This window comes from Meleagris gallopavo, chromosome 3 (genome assembly GCF_905368555.1).
Source record: "Meleagris gallopavo chromosome 3, MGAL_WU_HG_1.1, whole genome shotgun sequence".
Lineage (NCBI taxonomy): Eukaryota > Metazoa > Chordata > Aves > Galliformes > Phasianidae > Meleagris > Meleagris gallopavo.
The window spans coordinates 9,913,019-9,926,552 of NC_139406.1; the positions used below are offsets into that span (position 1 = coordinate 9,913,019).

The 13,534-nt window shown below is 43.4% G+C and overlaps 2 protein-coding genes across 2 annotated transcripts in view; one reads left to right on the forward strand and one right to left on the reverse strand.

Annotated features, from left to right (window-relative positions):
* The window catches only part of NEDD9 (neural precursor cell expressed, developmentally down-regulated 9), a 35,978-nt gene extending 28,245 nt beyond the window's left edge, over nt 1-7,733 (forward strand). The window contains exons 3-7 of the mRNA XM_003204746.5: nt 991-1,092; nt 2,099-2,200; nt 2,653-3,876; nt 4,193-4,282; nt 5,164-7,733. Coding sequence (XP_003204794.1) covers nt 991-1,092; nt 2,099-2,200; nt 2,653-3,876; nt 4,193-4,282; nt 5,164-5,673 — 2,028 coding nt within the window. The 3' untranslated portion in view covers nt 5,674-7,733. The remainder of the gene's footprint in view (nt 1-990; nt 1,093-2,098; nt 2,201-2,652; nt 3,877-4,192; nt 4,283-5,163) is intronic.
* Nucleotides 1-13,530, reverse strand: part of LOC100551407 (uncharacterized) — a 135,557-nt gene extending 122,027 nt beyond the window's left edge. Inside the window, exon 1 of the mRNA XM_085220202.1 lies at nt 13,425-13,530. The gene's annotated coding sequence lies outside the window, so the exon portion shown is untranslated. The remainder of the gene's footprint in view (nt 1-13,424) is intronic.
* Nucleotides 13,531-13,534: the final 4 nt, after the last annotated feature.

Genomic DNA, 13,534 nt, shown 5'->3' on the forward strand with positions numbered 1-13,534 from the left:
CATCTTGTATGGCCCTGTGTAATTTGTCATTTTATGCCCCCAGGTTATGGTATTTGTATTTTTTCTTATTGGAGCTAAATAGCACTGGCAGAGGTTAAGATGTCAGCATTTCCACTATAAAACCAGCTCTTTCTAGAGGTTAGGTAACATCTTTTTTTTTTATATATACCACATTATACTGAAATTCTGCCACACAGATGCTGTCCAAAACATAAGGCATTTATTTTTTACCAAATTTTATTTCAAGTCATTATGGTAGCTAATGGTTTATAGAATGACAAAAATGTAAATTCTAAGCTTTTTCTCAAAGATTGTTTTTACATTTTATGCTTCAAGAATGGCTTAACATTTCCTCTCAGCCTCTAATAAAGACAAACCAAACGGAGACAGCATAAATGAATGTCTCACTTTGGTAAATTAAAGCATAGCCTTTCTACGTAAAGAACTTTCAAAGCCATTGCTCACACTCTGTCATCTGGGATGTTCTCCTGTGAGGCAAAGTAATGCAAGACATTCTGCTGGAGTTGGTGGGAAGCACTTCCATGAGCAAAGGGGGAATGCTTCCAGAGCCTGATCTGTTGCTCTGAGCCTCTGTCAGTATGGAAGGGCACCTCAGTAGGATTAGCAAGGTGTACCAAGTGCTGATCTCAGTGAGTGGGTGCTGTGACCATCGCATTGCGTGGGCTGTGCTAAAGGGCAGTCAGTGTGATGAAGGGACAAAGTTCCCTTAGATCTGATGGAGAATCTATGCTTGACAAATAGGAGATAAGCAGGCAGCCATGTCAGAACTGGCCTGAAAGTAAAAAACAGTACAGGTGTAGCTTTTTACAGCGTTCAGCTATCAGACGTACACGTAGACTGCTGTTACTAACACTGCCACCTAAAACGTGAATGTTAATAGTACTAGAATGTTTACACTGAGAACCCTTTGCAGTTGCAGAGAGAACATCTTCAAAGGCTTATGTTTCCTCCTCTTCTTTTATCTCACAGGTAGTGACTCCAGTCAGGTCAGGACAAGGTTATGTTTATGAATTCCCTTCCAAATACCAGAAGGATACCTACGATATCCCTCCTGTTCGCCCTCTCCAAGGGGTAAGTACCAATAAAACTGAAGCACTGAAAGGGCACAGAAGATGATTATTTTCTACCAGAAGTTTATGAGCAGAGCTCTCTCTGAGAGAAAACAAGTTTCAATTAGATTCAGTAGCTTTTTCACAGAGTGCAGAAAGTGTTTCAGAGTTGTACTTGGTGTTGAGTAAGGTCTGGCAGCACACCAACCACAAAAATCCCATTTGTTTTCTGTGTTCTGATCAAACAGAATATCTAAACAGAATAAACTTAATGCCTGGGAACATTTTTTCCTCTTACTTTGTTGTTGCATAGTTGACAGTAATTCACTCAGTAAGGGTAAAATTATCTCCCGGATGAAGAGCTACTACATAGGGAATTGTTTTCATCATATGTCTGCTGCACCACGTCACTGAACTTGAAATACATCTTCGTTCTGGGGAACATGGTCCCCAAGACCATGGACATCCAAAGTAAATGCATGGAGGATCTGTAACTCAACAGCTCCACATCTCTCCGTGGCTCTTTTGACAGTGCAGCTCCTCTAGGGAACATCACTGATGCCCAGTAGTACATAACAGACAGGCACTGAGTGGCTGGAACTTTTGAGAAATCTTGAGTGAGAGACATTCAGGTGTTAGTTAGCCTTAGACCACACATAGAACCCACTGTAATACAGGACATGCCACCAAGTGGAATACTTGAAACAGCTAGCAGCTGTACTCCCTGCTATTAGGAGCACCCACACCTGATGAAGCAGATATGTGGTCCTAGCGTGGGCAGCCCTAATCTCAGAGTTTAATAGCGTGTATTACTATAAGCTTATTCCTCCATCTCTCTGATCTCTATCAGTCTCATCAGTTCTAGTCACACGAACATACTGCTCCCCTTTTTACAGACAGACATCTGTAATAAACTGACCTTGATTTAACCTTTGGGATGGAAGTCAGCCATGACTTCATCTCTCCAGACTGCCATTCACTCAGTTGCAGAGTGTATTTCCTAACTGTCCAATTTATTTTTTCTTCAGATATATGACATCCCCCCCACATCAGCGAAGGGGACTGCACATCCAGTTCCCACTGGAGATGCAAAAGCTTTAGGAGTCTACGACGTACCACCTGCCAAAGGAGTAAGTGTCATACAGTTTCCACAAGATCCTGTATTTTCTAGTGTGACCAAAGATGTGTTTAAACAAGAGTTTATGTATGATCCCAAAGGAAAATGAGATTCAGAACCTTAAAGATTTCCTTAAGCTTTTAAGGTGTTTGTTAAAACTAATATAGTGAAGCACTGTATCAAAACTTCCAATGTTATGTAATGTGATTTAGTCATTAGACCTAGATTATCTTTGTGGCAGCATCCTGCCTTCTTGGATTTTGCTGCTTGTGAGAACGTCCATCAAGATGGAAATTAAAAAGTGAAGTGTCAAAGCTGGTGCTCCTTCAAACTTGAGATAAGAGTCTGACTCCATGGAATTCAATGGCAGATCTTCCATCCAAGCATTTTATTTGCCACATGGAAAGTGTAAAATTGTTTTGCTATTCTAGCCAGAGTTTTCATGGTTTGCTTTCTGTGTTTCAGATGTATGCTACACCCCCGTCTGCATGCCGAGATGATGTAGGCCTGAGGGATAATTTGCAGGATTTTTCATCTCCAGTGGGGCACAGTGCAAGACAAGAAGGAGTGTATGATATTCCTCCTCCTATCACCAAAGCAACTGGGAAAGAACTGATTAAGAAATATTCTTCTGAGGGCCTTGTATTGACTGATGGAGCGCCACACAAACAGAGTGTTTATGACATCCCTGTAAACCATCAAAACCATTTTCTTGGACAGCAAATTGCACCTCAGAAAGATGTTTATGACACCCCGAGGGGAATTGCTTTCCCAGGACAACAGACAGGACTCAATGAAAGTCTAGCCTCAGAGGGAAGAGAAGGTGTATATGATGTGCCACCACCAATGCTCCAAGACACTAAAGGCTTACAAGATGTGACTGATGGGATGAATAGGTTGTCCTTCTCTAGCACGGGAAGCACAAGGAGTAACATGTCCACATCTTCAACAACATCAAAGGATTCTTCTTTCTCAGCATCAACTGCACAGGACAAAAGACTAATCCTTGATCCAGACACTGCTATAGAGAGGCTTTATCGTCTTCAGCAAATGGTGGAGACAGCAGTCAATAACCTCATGGCCTTCACTACAGCAGACTGGAGGTCTTACAGCTATATGGAGAAACACATCAATGAAATTCACGCTGCCGTGGATAAGGTGGAGCAGTCACTGCTGGAGTACCTTCAGTTTGCAAAAGGATCAGCAGCCAACGCTTCCTTTCTCTCTGAGATCAGCCTCCATAACAAAATGAGAAGGGAGGTGCAAAGGTTGGAGGACTCTCACCAGATTCTTACCCAAACCAGCCATGACCTGAACAGCTACAACTGGTCTTTGAATGTTCTCGCTGTCAACAGACTGCAGAACAAGTGTGATGACCTGGATCGGTTTGTTATGGTGGCAAAGACAGTGCCAGACGATGCCAAGCAACTGACCACCACCATCAGCGTCAATGCAGAGCTCCTGTTCAAACAGGGGTCAGGCAGCTCACGTTTCAGGAGCATCCCAGAGAACGTGAACGCTCCTGAGTATGGATACAACAGTCCTCACATGCAGCATCATGGAGAAAAACCACAGAATCACTTTAGTTCTCTTCCTCCTCTCCTGAATAAAGGTCAACAACCTCACAATATCGGTAACGAGAGCTCAGAAAAGAGCTGGATGGATGACTACGATTATGTTCACTTGCAGGTAGGTAAAACTAACATCTTATTCTGTGCAAGACCAAGTAGGAGCTGTTTGCAGGAAAGCTGCAATCAAATTGTCACACTAAGACACGCTCAAGAGTAAGTTCACCTGGGTGATTACTTGCTCTCGAATAGGTCTGTTGCATAGACAATAGCAATAGCCTTTTGCCCTTGCCACACTATCCTTTTTATTCCTCTGAACTCTCAGGGGTGAGCTCCTAGTGAAAAAGCCCTCACAAAGAAGCCTGCTGTTTGGCCTACAAGTTGTCATTTAGCTCAGGAACGGTTTTTATTTAACGCAGTGTCTTTTTACAAAACAGGGGAAAGAAGAATTTGAAAGGCAACAGAAGGAACTATTAGAAAAAGAAAATATCATCAAGCAGAGCAAAATGGAACTAGAACACCATCAGGTATGTTTGCTCAGTACAATAATCACATGGAAATGTAATGTTCCTTGCACGTAAGGAATACTGGTCAAATAAAGCAGGGGGGGCCCTTTCCTTAGCAGTGTGTGACTGTTAAGAGCTTTGTTGTGAAGTGTGTACGAGTGCCAGAACAAATAGTTGGGAAGTCCCAGGTGCCATATTGTGAAGATGGAAGGTATTGGGTCTTGGCTAACAAGTAACCCTGGGTTAGTTTCTTTCCAAGCAAGATTTGTGCCCATCAGTCTCCAAAATTAAGGGAGTTAGAAATGCAAAGAACAAAAACATGCATTGCCACCCACACAGCAGAAAATTCTACATGGAAGAAGCAAAAGAGCTGAGAACACGGCCATTCCCCCCACTTTTGATGGAGAGGACAGCGACTAGATGTTCTGCTTTTCCTGCCTTCTGAGCATATTAAACTTCAGCTTCGTCATCACTTCAAGTGTTCTATCTTTAATTTCCCATTTGTTTTTGTTTCCTTTAGAAGTAATTAGGAGCTGAGAGTTGAAGTTTGTTATCTCAAAATCCCACGGAGATGGCTGGCTTTTAAAGGCTGCGTAGGTGTCAGTGACACTCAGATCCAGCTCACTTCTGATTTTGGCATACTCTAAATGAGCAGCAGCCTGTAAATTCAGTAGGCTTCTGAATACAGATGAAGTGATGTAGATGTCTTCTGACCTCTGTCTGGACTTCTGTTAACGAAAGCACCCCTCGCTCTCCAGTATGTTTTAGAAGACATACGATAGTTTTCTTTGAGCGTAAGACTAACCTAGGGTACCCACTGCTGTTCTGAGGCAGATGTAATTGTAATACATAACACCTTATAGGAACGGGCTTTAAAGAGAGACTTTTTATTCACCTTTCAGATCAATCAGTTCCAGCAGCTGGAACAGGAGATCACAAAGCCTGTGGAGAATGACATTTCAAAATGGAAGCCGCCTCAGGCCCTCCAGACTGCCAACAGCACGATTGCCTCCCACGACCGACAACCGCTTTTGTTCTATTCCGACCAATACGAGACTCATTTCAATTCTCTCCTCAACACCATCGATGCCTTTTTCAGTTGCGTCAGTGCTTCGCAGCCCCCCCGGATCTTCGTTGCTCACAGCAAACTTGTCATTTTGAGCGCCCACAAACTGGTGTTCATCGGGGACACGCTCACGAGGCAGCTGACATCCCAGGACATACGCAACAAGGTGCGCAACTCCAGCGACCAGCTGTGCGAACTGCTGAAGAGCATCGTGATGGCTACCAAGATGGCGGCCTTGCATTACCCACACACAGCAGCACTGCAGGAGATGGTGAACCGAGTGACGGAGCTGTCCTACCACGCACAGCTGTTCAAACACTCGCTCGTCCAGATGGCGTCTTTATGAAACAAAGCTGAACCCAACCCGTGAACGGCAAAATATCAAAGAAACTGGAGTGTTTTTATGTGAACATCGTCATTTACATTGTGTAGATATTTTATATGAAATGCTTTAAATACGTTCTTATGAGTTAGAGAATCTAATGAAATCAGGGATCTGGGAAAATATCTGGCTCTGTATTATGTTCCTACTATACAGTTAGTTATGTATACCCTCCATATATGTATATGTTGCTACACTCTTTAAAACACCATTAAGCACCTTAAAAAGTATGCGTCGGGTAAGCAGTGCATATCTTTTGTATATACTGCTATTTCTTCAGTATATTTAACTGCTGCACTCAGCTAGATTCATTCCATCTTAATTTTGGCACATGGACTCGGTTGTGAAACCTGCTTGTAGCAATCCATGAATCATAATGGTTCTCATAGAACCCCTTTTCCTTGTTAGAAATTACTAGGTTAATTTCATTAACTCTTCTTGCTGTTATTTTGTTATATAGAAAGGATACAGTCATTCTGAGTAGCATACATGTACAGTTGCAGCAAGCAAGTTAAAGCATATGGTATTTGGGAGAAAAGCATTTTAAGGCCATACGAGGCCATGCAAGAAGCAGAACCTTCTAAAAAGGAAGGAATTGTATATTTTTGTTATCTCATGGCATTTAAACTTTGCTGTTTCTAATAATCATACAAGGTAAGTTTTCAAAACTCCGAGTCTTAGCAACATGAATTTACATGTTTATTTTGTATATCCTTGCATTGGCAATTAAATGTAGCCATTGTGCTCACTGTGGACTCAGTTATCCTGAGAAAATTATTTGGGCTCATCTTTGAGGTGGCAGATGTGCAACATCTTAAAATACCAATCCCTCCAAAAGCATTAGAGTAAGGATTGTCATTCATATGGGAAGAAAATAACTGAATTTGCAATATTAAATAATTGAACATCTATATAGAGCAAATAGAAACAAAGCGCAGTTTCTAAGACATTCTTGGTAATTAATTGCATCCACTGCAAATTTGTCTTCTATTCAAGTACTGGGCTTTCTTCCCCCAAAACTTGTTCCAGAGCTACTGTTCCTTCTGCACTACACTGTTGCCAGAAATTACCTCCTGTCTTAATGAGGCCACTCCATCAGCAGGCTACACAATCCAAACCTGTAACTTTTAACTTGGACCCTTAAAAAACTACTCAGTTACAGGCTCCTTTAGAAATTCTATATATGTTGGTTGCTCCAAAACATGCATCACCCTGTTTTTCTTGCTTTTCTTTTTGAATTCCCTAAAATTAAGTCCTGGAACACCAGCTGTCCTTGGTCCTCAAACTAGAAGAAGCCACTCTTCCAAGCAACAGACTAGCTTAGATCAGTGCCAGGTGATTCTGGCACCTTGGAAAGAGAAACACAACTGTCTTCTGATAGGTCAGGGTAGTCCTGCACTGATGCATTCGGACTGCACAAGAGCACCAAGAGAACAGGCATTTCTAACTTTGCAAGCTTCCCTATCAGCATCTAAATATGTGCCTTATTGCAATGGGATTTGTTGCCTTGAAACAAAACCATTCCAGCAGTGTGTGATACTTTACTGCCTTAATGTGTTGCCTCAGAGAGAAGACTGCTCTTAACTGCCATCCCATCCCTTCCCAAGTCTGCAGAAGGTCCCCAGCAAGGCCTGCAGATAGGAGGTAGTACAGCCGCAGTAGCAGCACCAAAGTCAGCCCAGTGCCACATGCTGGCTGTCTTACTGTAACCAACAGCCAGTTGCCAAAAACCATCTGCCTGAATTTATTTTGTACTTTTCCTGTTTGGGATTGCTTTGGTTTTCCTTGTTCATTTTTTCGTTGTATATTCTTAGAAACTGAGAAGGCGTTTTGAAGCATACCTGTTACGTCGGTAGTTCGCGCTTTCAAGTGGAGGACGTTAATCAGAAGCCTGTAGTACAGTTTGTTATTTCGTAGAGTTGTTTTAAAATCATTACATGTCTAGGTTGGTTGGTTGTTGTTTGTTTGTTTTTGGTTTTTTTTTTTTTTTTTTTTTTTAATAAAAAAGCCTACATTTGGTCTTACTTTTTCTTGCTTTTACTTCTCATAATGTGTGCTGAGTTGAGCACACCAGGCTCCAGACAGCACCTGAAACAACCACACGGCTCTAAGGATGATGATCTTTTCCAAACCTTATTTCCCCATTTCCCTGTTGTTCAGGCATTGCCCTCCTCAAACACCGTAGATGCGTGAGGAACAGCAATGAAGCTCATGACTGGTTGGAATTGGCTTCATGCTTGTGGCAAAGAGTTCTTGCTGGGGAAAGGACCCGTGAAAGCACCCATGAAAGCCTTGGGAGTGAAGCTCTGGTGTGGCTCCTGTCCTTGAAAAGGCTCAGCCAAGGAGCAGGGAGGTGCTGCCTGGGAGTACTGTTTTGTTCTGCTGAATTTAACAAACAAACAATAAAGGGGAAATCAGGCAGATCCTCTTCTCTCTTTCTCTCTCTCTCTCCTAGCTGAGCCACGGCATCCCTAGGCTGTTGCTAACAAACTGCTGCTGTTTGACAACCAAGCAATTGCCCATGTGAAAGAGCTGTCTGAGGGAGAAAGGTCACTCTTGAAAACAGCAGATCTTAAGGAAATTTTCTGGTCCATCGTAACAATATCCATATTTCATTAGAGCCCACAGGAACTACTTCTCTGCACCTCATCCTGCACAACACAACACCCTGCTGCTGCCTCTGGGATTTCTCACTGCACAGCTGCTCCATTTGTGCCTGCATTGTATGGCTGCAGCTTCAGCAAATCCACCGCCTGCCATTCTAGCAAAGACAACACAGGAGATATGAGTCAAGCTCTCACACCATCACCAGATCACACCCCAGCATCCTCACACCCAAAAGCATTCTCTGATCTGTTCATCTGGGATACATTCATCCCTCCTACATCTCCAACCAGCACACTTCAGAGCATTCCTGCACCAGGAGCACCATCCTTCTGCTTACAGCCAAGTCCCTGCAGTTGCTCTGTGCCTGTAACACTATAATGTGATGGAAAGTACAGTGATAACAGTGGGGTGGCACTCTGTGGTTGCAGCAAACGAGGACGAGCCCAAATACAGCAACCACAGATGCAGAAACAAATGAAGGAATCTTCTTACCTTCAGAAGGTACTCCAGCAGGCAGAGATCTCCAGATGAGATGCCTTCACCACTGCCAACCCTTAAATGAAATCTGAGAAGGGGTGGAGCTAGAATCTTCTGTTTACTCAGGTGCATTGCTTGCACCTGAGCTCCACTGGGTTGGCTCTGCTTTCCCACCAGGTGTTCTATCACTGATTCAAGCTGTGACTTAGTGTTACCACTACAATGCCAGAACCCATTTTGCCTCCAGGGGATATTTAGACAGGATATGTGTTTTTTTGGCTTTTTTTTTTGGTTTGTTTTTTTTTTTTTTTTTTACAGTAAGGGTAGTGAGGTACTGGAACAAGTTAACCAGAGAAATGGTGAAAGATCCTGTCCCTGCAGACATCCAAGGTCACGGTGGATGGGGCTCTGAGCAACCTGATGCGGCTGTAGTTCACAGAATCATAGAATGGCCTGGGTTGAAAAGGATCATCTAGTTTCAACCCCCCTGCTATGTGCAGGGTCACCAACCACTAGACCAGGCTGCCCAGAGGGCTCTGGGCAGTTGTCCCTGTTGTCCTCTGGGTAGCTGTCCCTGTTCATTGCAGGGAAGTTGGACTGGATGACCTTTAAGGGCACCTTTCAACTCAAAAAATTCTCTGATCCCACGATTCTCTCTGCTGAACCTCACTTGCAGGCTGTCTATTCTATCTTAACCAGCATGGCTTGCTTGCTTTCCTCTGTTCCCTTACATTCCTCCAATCCAAGTCCACCTAGCCAGCATTACCTTTAAATGTGTGTTCCTTCTGTTGCTGCCTCCATGACTTCCCAAAGGGCAGAGCCCAGCACCTGGAGAGCCCATGCACAAAGAACACTGCTGCAGCTGCTGCAAATCCAGCACATGTACCATTTCCCTGCCAAAGGTTTCTGAGTTCAAAGAGGGACCCTATTTCTTTCCCTGCAAGCAGCAACTTGATATGTAGAGCTGACTGCAGCAAGAACAAAACAAGGGAAGATGACAACATGTCAGGAGATACACAAAGCTCAGCCTATCTGAGGCACTGCAATTTCTCTTACAAGAAAAGTGATTGGAGCTGTTTCTTTAATGCAGAAGCACAAAGGCAAGCAGCCATTTACAGCTCCCTGCTCAGCTGACTTTGCCTTGTTCAGTCCCACAGCCAGCACTGCCTGAACCACTTGGGATTGGGAAGGCACACAATGCCCCAGAAGTACCCAGTATTTGTGCAAGGCCATAAGCAACAAGCAGAAAAACCTGCAAGAGATGGGATGAGGAGGAGAGGGGAAGAGAGCAGGAGCCTGCTCTGGTTCTAGAGTGTCTCACAGAATGGAATTGCAAACTTTTTTGTACAGGTAGAAGGCTCTGGGGCACTCCCCCATGCAGTGCCTCCAGCCTGGCTTTATTGCCAGAGAGCCCAAAGATAAAAAGGCACAAGAGTGAGCAGCCATGAATAAGAAAAAATGGACTTGTGCTGTTTTCCCGCTCTGCACTTTGATTTTAAGAAGGATGGTAGGAGCAGCCCACATAAAAGCCTTTTATCTCAGGAGGTGGAAACTGGTACCTGTAATTAACCTGCATTCCAGAAAGGGAGAAACCACTTGGCTTTGATCATGCTGTAAATCAAAGTTAATTTTTTATAAGGAACAAGCACATGTGCACCGCAGCGCTTCACCTGCAGCTATTGTCACTGCTCACAATACACAGATCTACCTAAGGGATGAGCACAGCCCCACTGGCAGCTGGCATCACTTTTGTAGGAATTGCTGTAATGAGTCCCAGAGCTGTGAACACAGCCCTGCTGTGATGCATTAATGAGATAAGCACCCCCATCTCTCCCCCAGGTGTTGGTACCAGGCTGACCACCAGGTCCCATTGCCAAAACCTCTGCACAATTACTCACAATAAGCTGCTTGAAGCTGTTTCTCAGTGTAAACATTACATTTGGTAGAGGGGATTTGTTATTACTCCTGTCTAACAAATGAAGGGTTCCCTGCTTCACCCCTAGCCTGAACCAACAGGATGACTCACCAGGCAGCACAGCTCCCACATCTTTATCTCACTGCTCTTCTCAAGGACTCCTGTCTCCAATGCAAACAGAACGTGACAAAGCTCTCTCCCCAAGCCTAATATTAAAATCCTCCCTGCAAGGTTAGCATTAAGTGAGCTAATCGTGAGCTTTTGTTTTACAGCTGGAGAGCAGCTGCTCAGTAATAAGGAGGATTTAGAGGGCAGACCTGGTGGGCCAGCATTCCACCTCACAGCTCTGCAGTGAAACTGAGCAGTGGGAGAGATGCAACCGTGGGCTGTGTCGGAAGGGACCTGGATAGCAGAAAGTTTGGTCCTACGATTAGGCCAGAAAATAATAATAATAATAATAATAATAATAATAATAATAATAATAATAATAAAACCACAAAAAACAGAACAGGCTCATTTCTTCAAGCTGGTCTTCATAGTGCAACATATTGCTCATAACCTTGAGAGGTAAAGAAGTGCTGCTTCTATTTATGGTGAATGGTAAGAAAAGCAGATACCTCTGGGTACTTTGATATCTCCTTCTTTTGAGGCAGATAATCATTGTTAAGGTCACCTTCCTTGACAAAACAAAACACAGCATTTGTCCTCTGCCACAAACAAAGCATGATCCTCCCTAGGCTTGGGCTCTGCATGTGGCTCATGGCTTTTTTGGCACGAAGTATGCAACCAAATCAGAACGGCTACTCCCTCATCCTTCCCAGCCAAGAGACAAGGGGATTGCTGAAAGCAGGGACAGCAAATGAAGAGGAACACAACTGCACTGGCCCCAGTGGGCACACGCAATAGTTCTCCTGCAATGTGACCACTACAGCAAAGCTTGAAAGCCCATGCCATCTAGTGGTGAAAAGTTGGGCCCAGAGCTCCCTTTCCATCCAACTTTAAAAACAAAATCTGCCAGGCTTTTGAATAAGAATCTGTCCTGCAACCAATTCACCTGCCTGAGAAGCCCACCCAGGGATGAGCTCTGATATCCACACCGTTACTGCAGCATTTAGGGGAAATACAAGTACACCCTGGAACCAGAGACAAGGAAAAGCAAAATCAAGTCTGCTCTCTGTATCTGAATCTTTTGGGAACTGTAAGAACAAATGTTGCAATGAACGTCATCGCTAGTAATTAAATGCTGCAATTGTTAAATAAACCTAACAGCTCTCAAACCACAGCTCCCTGATACAGGATATGTCCTCTCCCCCTTCTGTTCAAGGACACTGCCAGAGCTCTGGTGGAAACACGCATAAGCCATGCTAGGAGAGAGGTACATCGCAAGCAGTATAGATGGACAGTGCTTTGACAATGACCCCAAAGCAAGATGATTGACCTCATTCCCCTCTAGATAATAGGGCCTCTACACTAAGAGAAAGGAGTACTTGTTATCCATTTTCCACTTTGAAAGCAGAAGAGCCTTGTGAACAGAGATGGAAGAGAATAAAAGCTAAAATATCAAACACAACGTCCCCATTTCTAAAACAGACAAAACCAAAGCACAAACCCACTGGAATGTTTGTCTTCCGAATGGTTTGAGTTCTACTGGTGAAAGAGAACCTCCAGATCCCTTATGTGGGGTTGTGCCTCTCATCCCCAGTCTGCATGCACAGTCACAATTGTCACATCCCAGGTGCAGTTTAACTGCATCTTAAACTTCATCCAGTTGTTAACTTCCCAGATCTAAAATTTGTCAAGACCTCATCGCAGGGCCCCTCTATTTCATCTCTGCTTTCCTATCTCTTGTTTAAAGCTGAAAGCTGTTGTTTAGAGAAGCTTGACTTCCTGCCATTTGCTCCATGATGCTGCTTTTCCATCTACAGGTCCTTCTAGCAATTCCTTTTGCCTGAAGGCAAGACTAACACTGCTACTTGTCAATGTAAGACCTAGACTAGATCTAAGTCCTTTTCTTCCTTTTCACAAGTCTACATACAGTCTGTCCATTCCACTCAAAACTTTTAATCATAAAATGAAATCTATGATCAAATTTCATTTTATGATTAAAAATACCAGAGATAATATACTCACAACACGGAGACTTCCAAGGCCAGGCTGGATCAGGCCCTGGGCAACCTAATCTAGCTGTGGATGTCTCAGTTCATTGCAGAAGAGTTGGACTACATGATCTTTAAAAGGTCCATTCAACTTGAAGGATTCTACAATTCTAACATAAGAGCTCCTGATTCATGAAGAATACACTAAAATACATGTCTTTAAGCATTAATATAAAACACAGCATATTTATGCAACTCTTTTCTAGTCTAGTCCTAGGGCAAAATGTTCATGTGTAACCCAAGCAAGATAAAGCACAGAAACCACCTGTATTCATTGTATAGGATAAGAGCCACACGAAAATCTCAAGGACAGAGATTTTGTGGAGAAGGAGGACTACCAGCTAGGACAGCCTGTGGAATTCAGGGCACAGCAGAGTTGCACAGCAGCAGCTTGATCCATCCTACTGGAAAAGACCACACCATGCTTTCTTGCAATCAGCATCCACTAAATCATCTGCTTGCTTTTCTGCAACCATCTGATACCACTAATCAATCACCGAACATTCCTACTTACATATAACCCTCCTCCAAACACACACTCTAAAAAGATACATACTAACCTGGTTTTCATCATGAAGTCATTGTAGGAGCCACACCAATTGGAATCCAGCTTTTGACAAGTCTTCTTTTGTAGTGTTGCACAGTCTAAAGAAAAACTGCTATTAAAAAA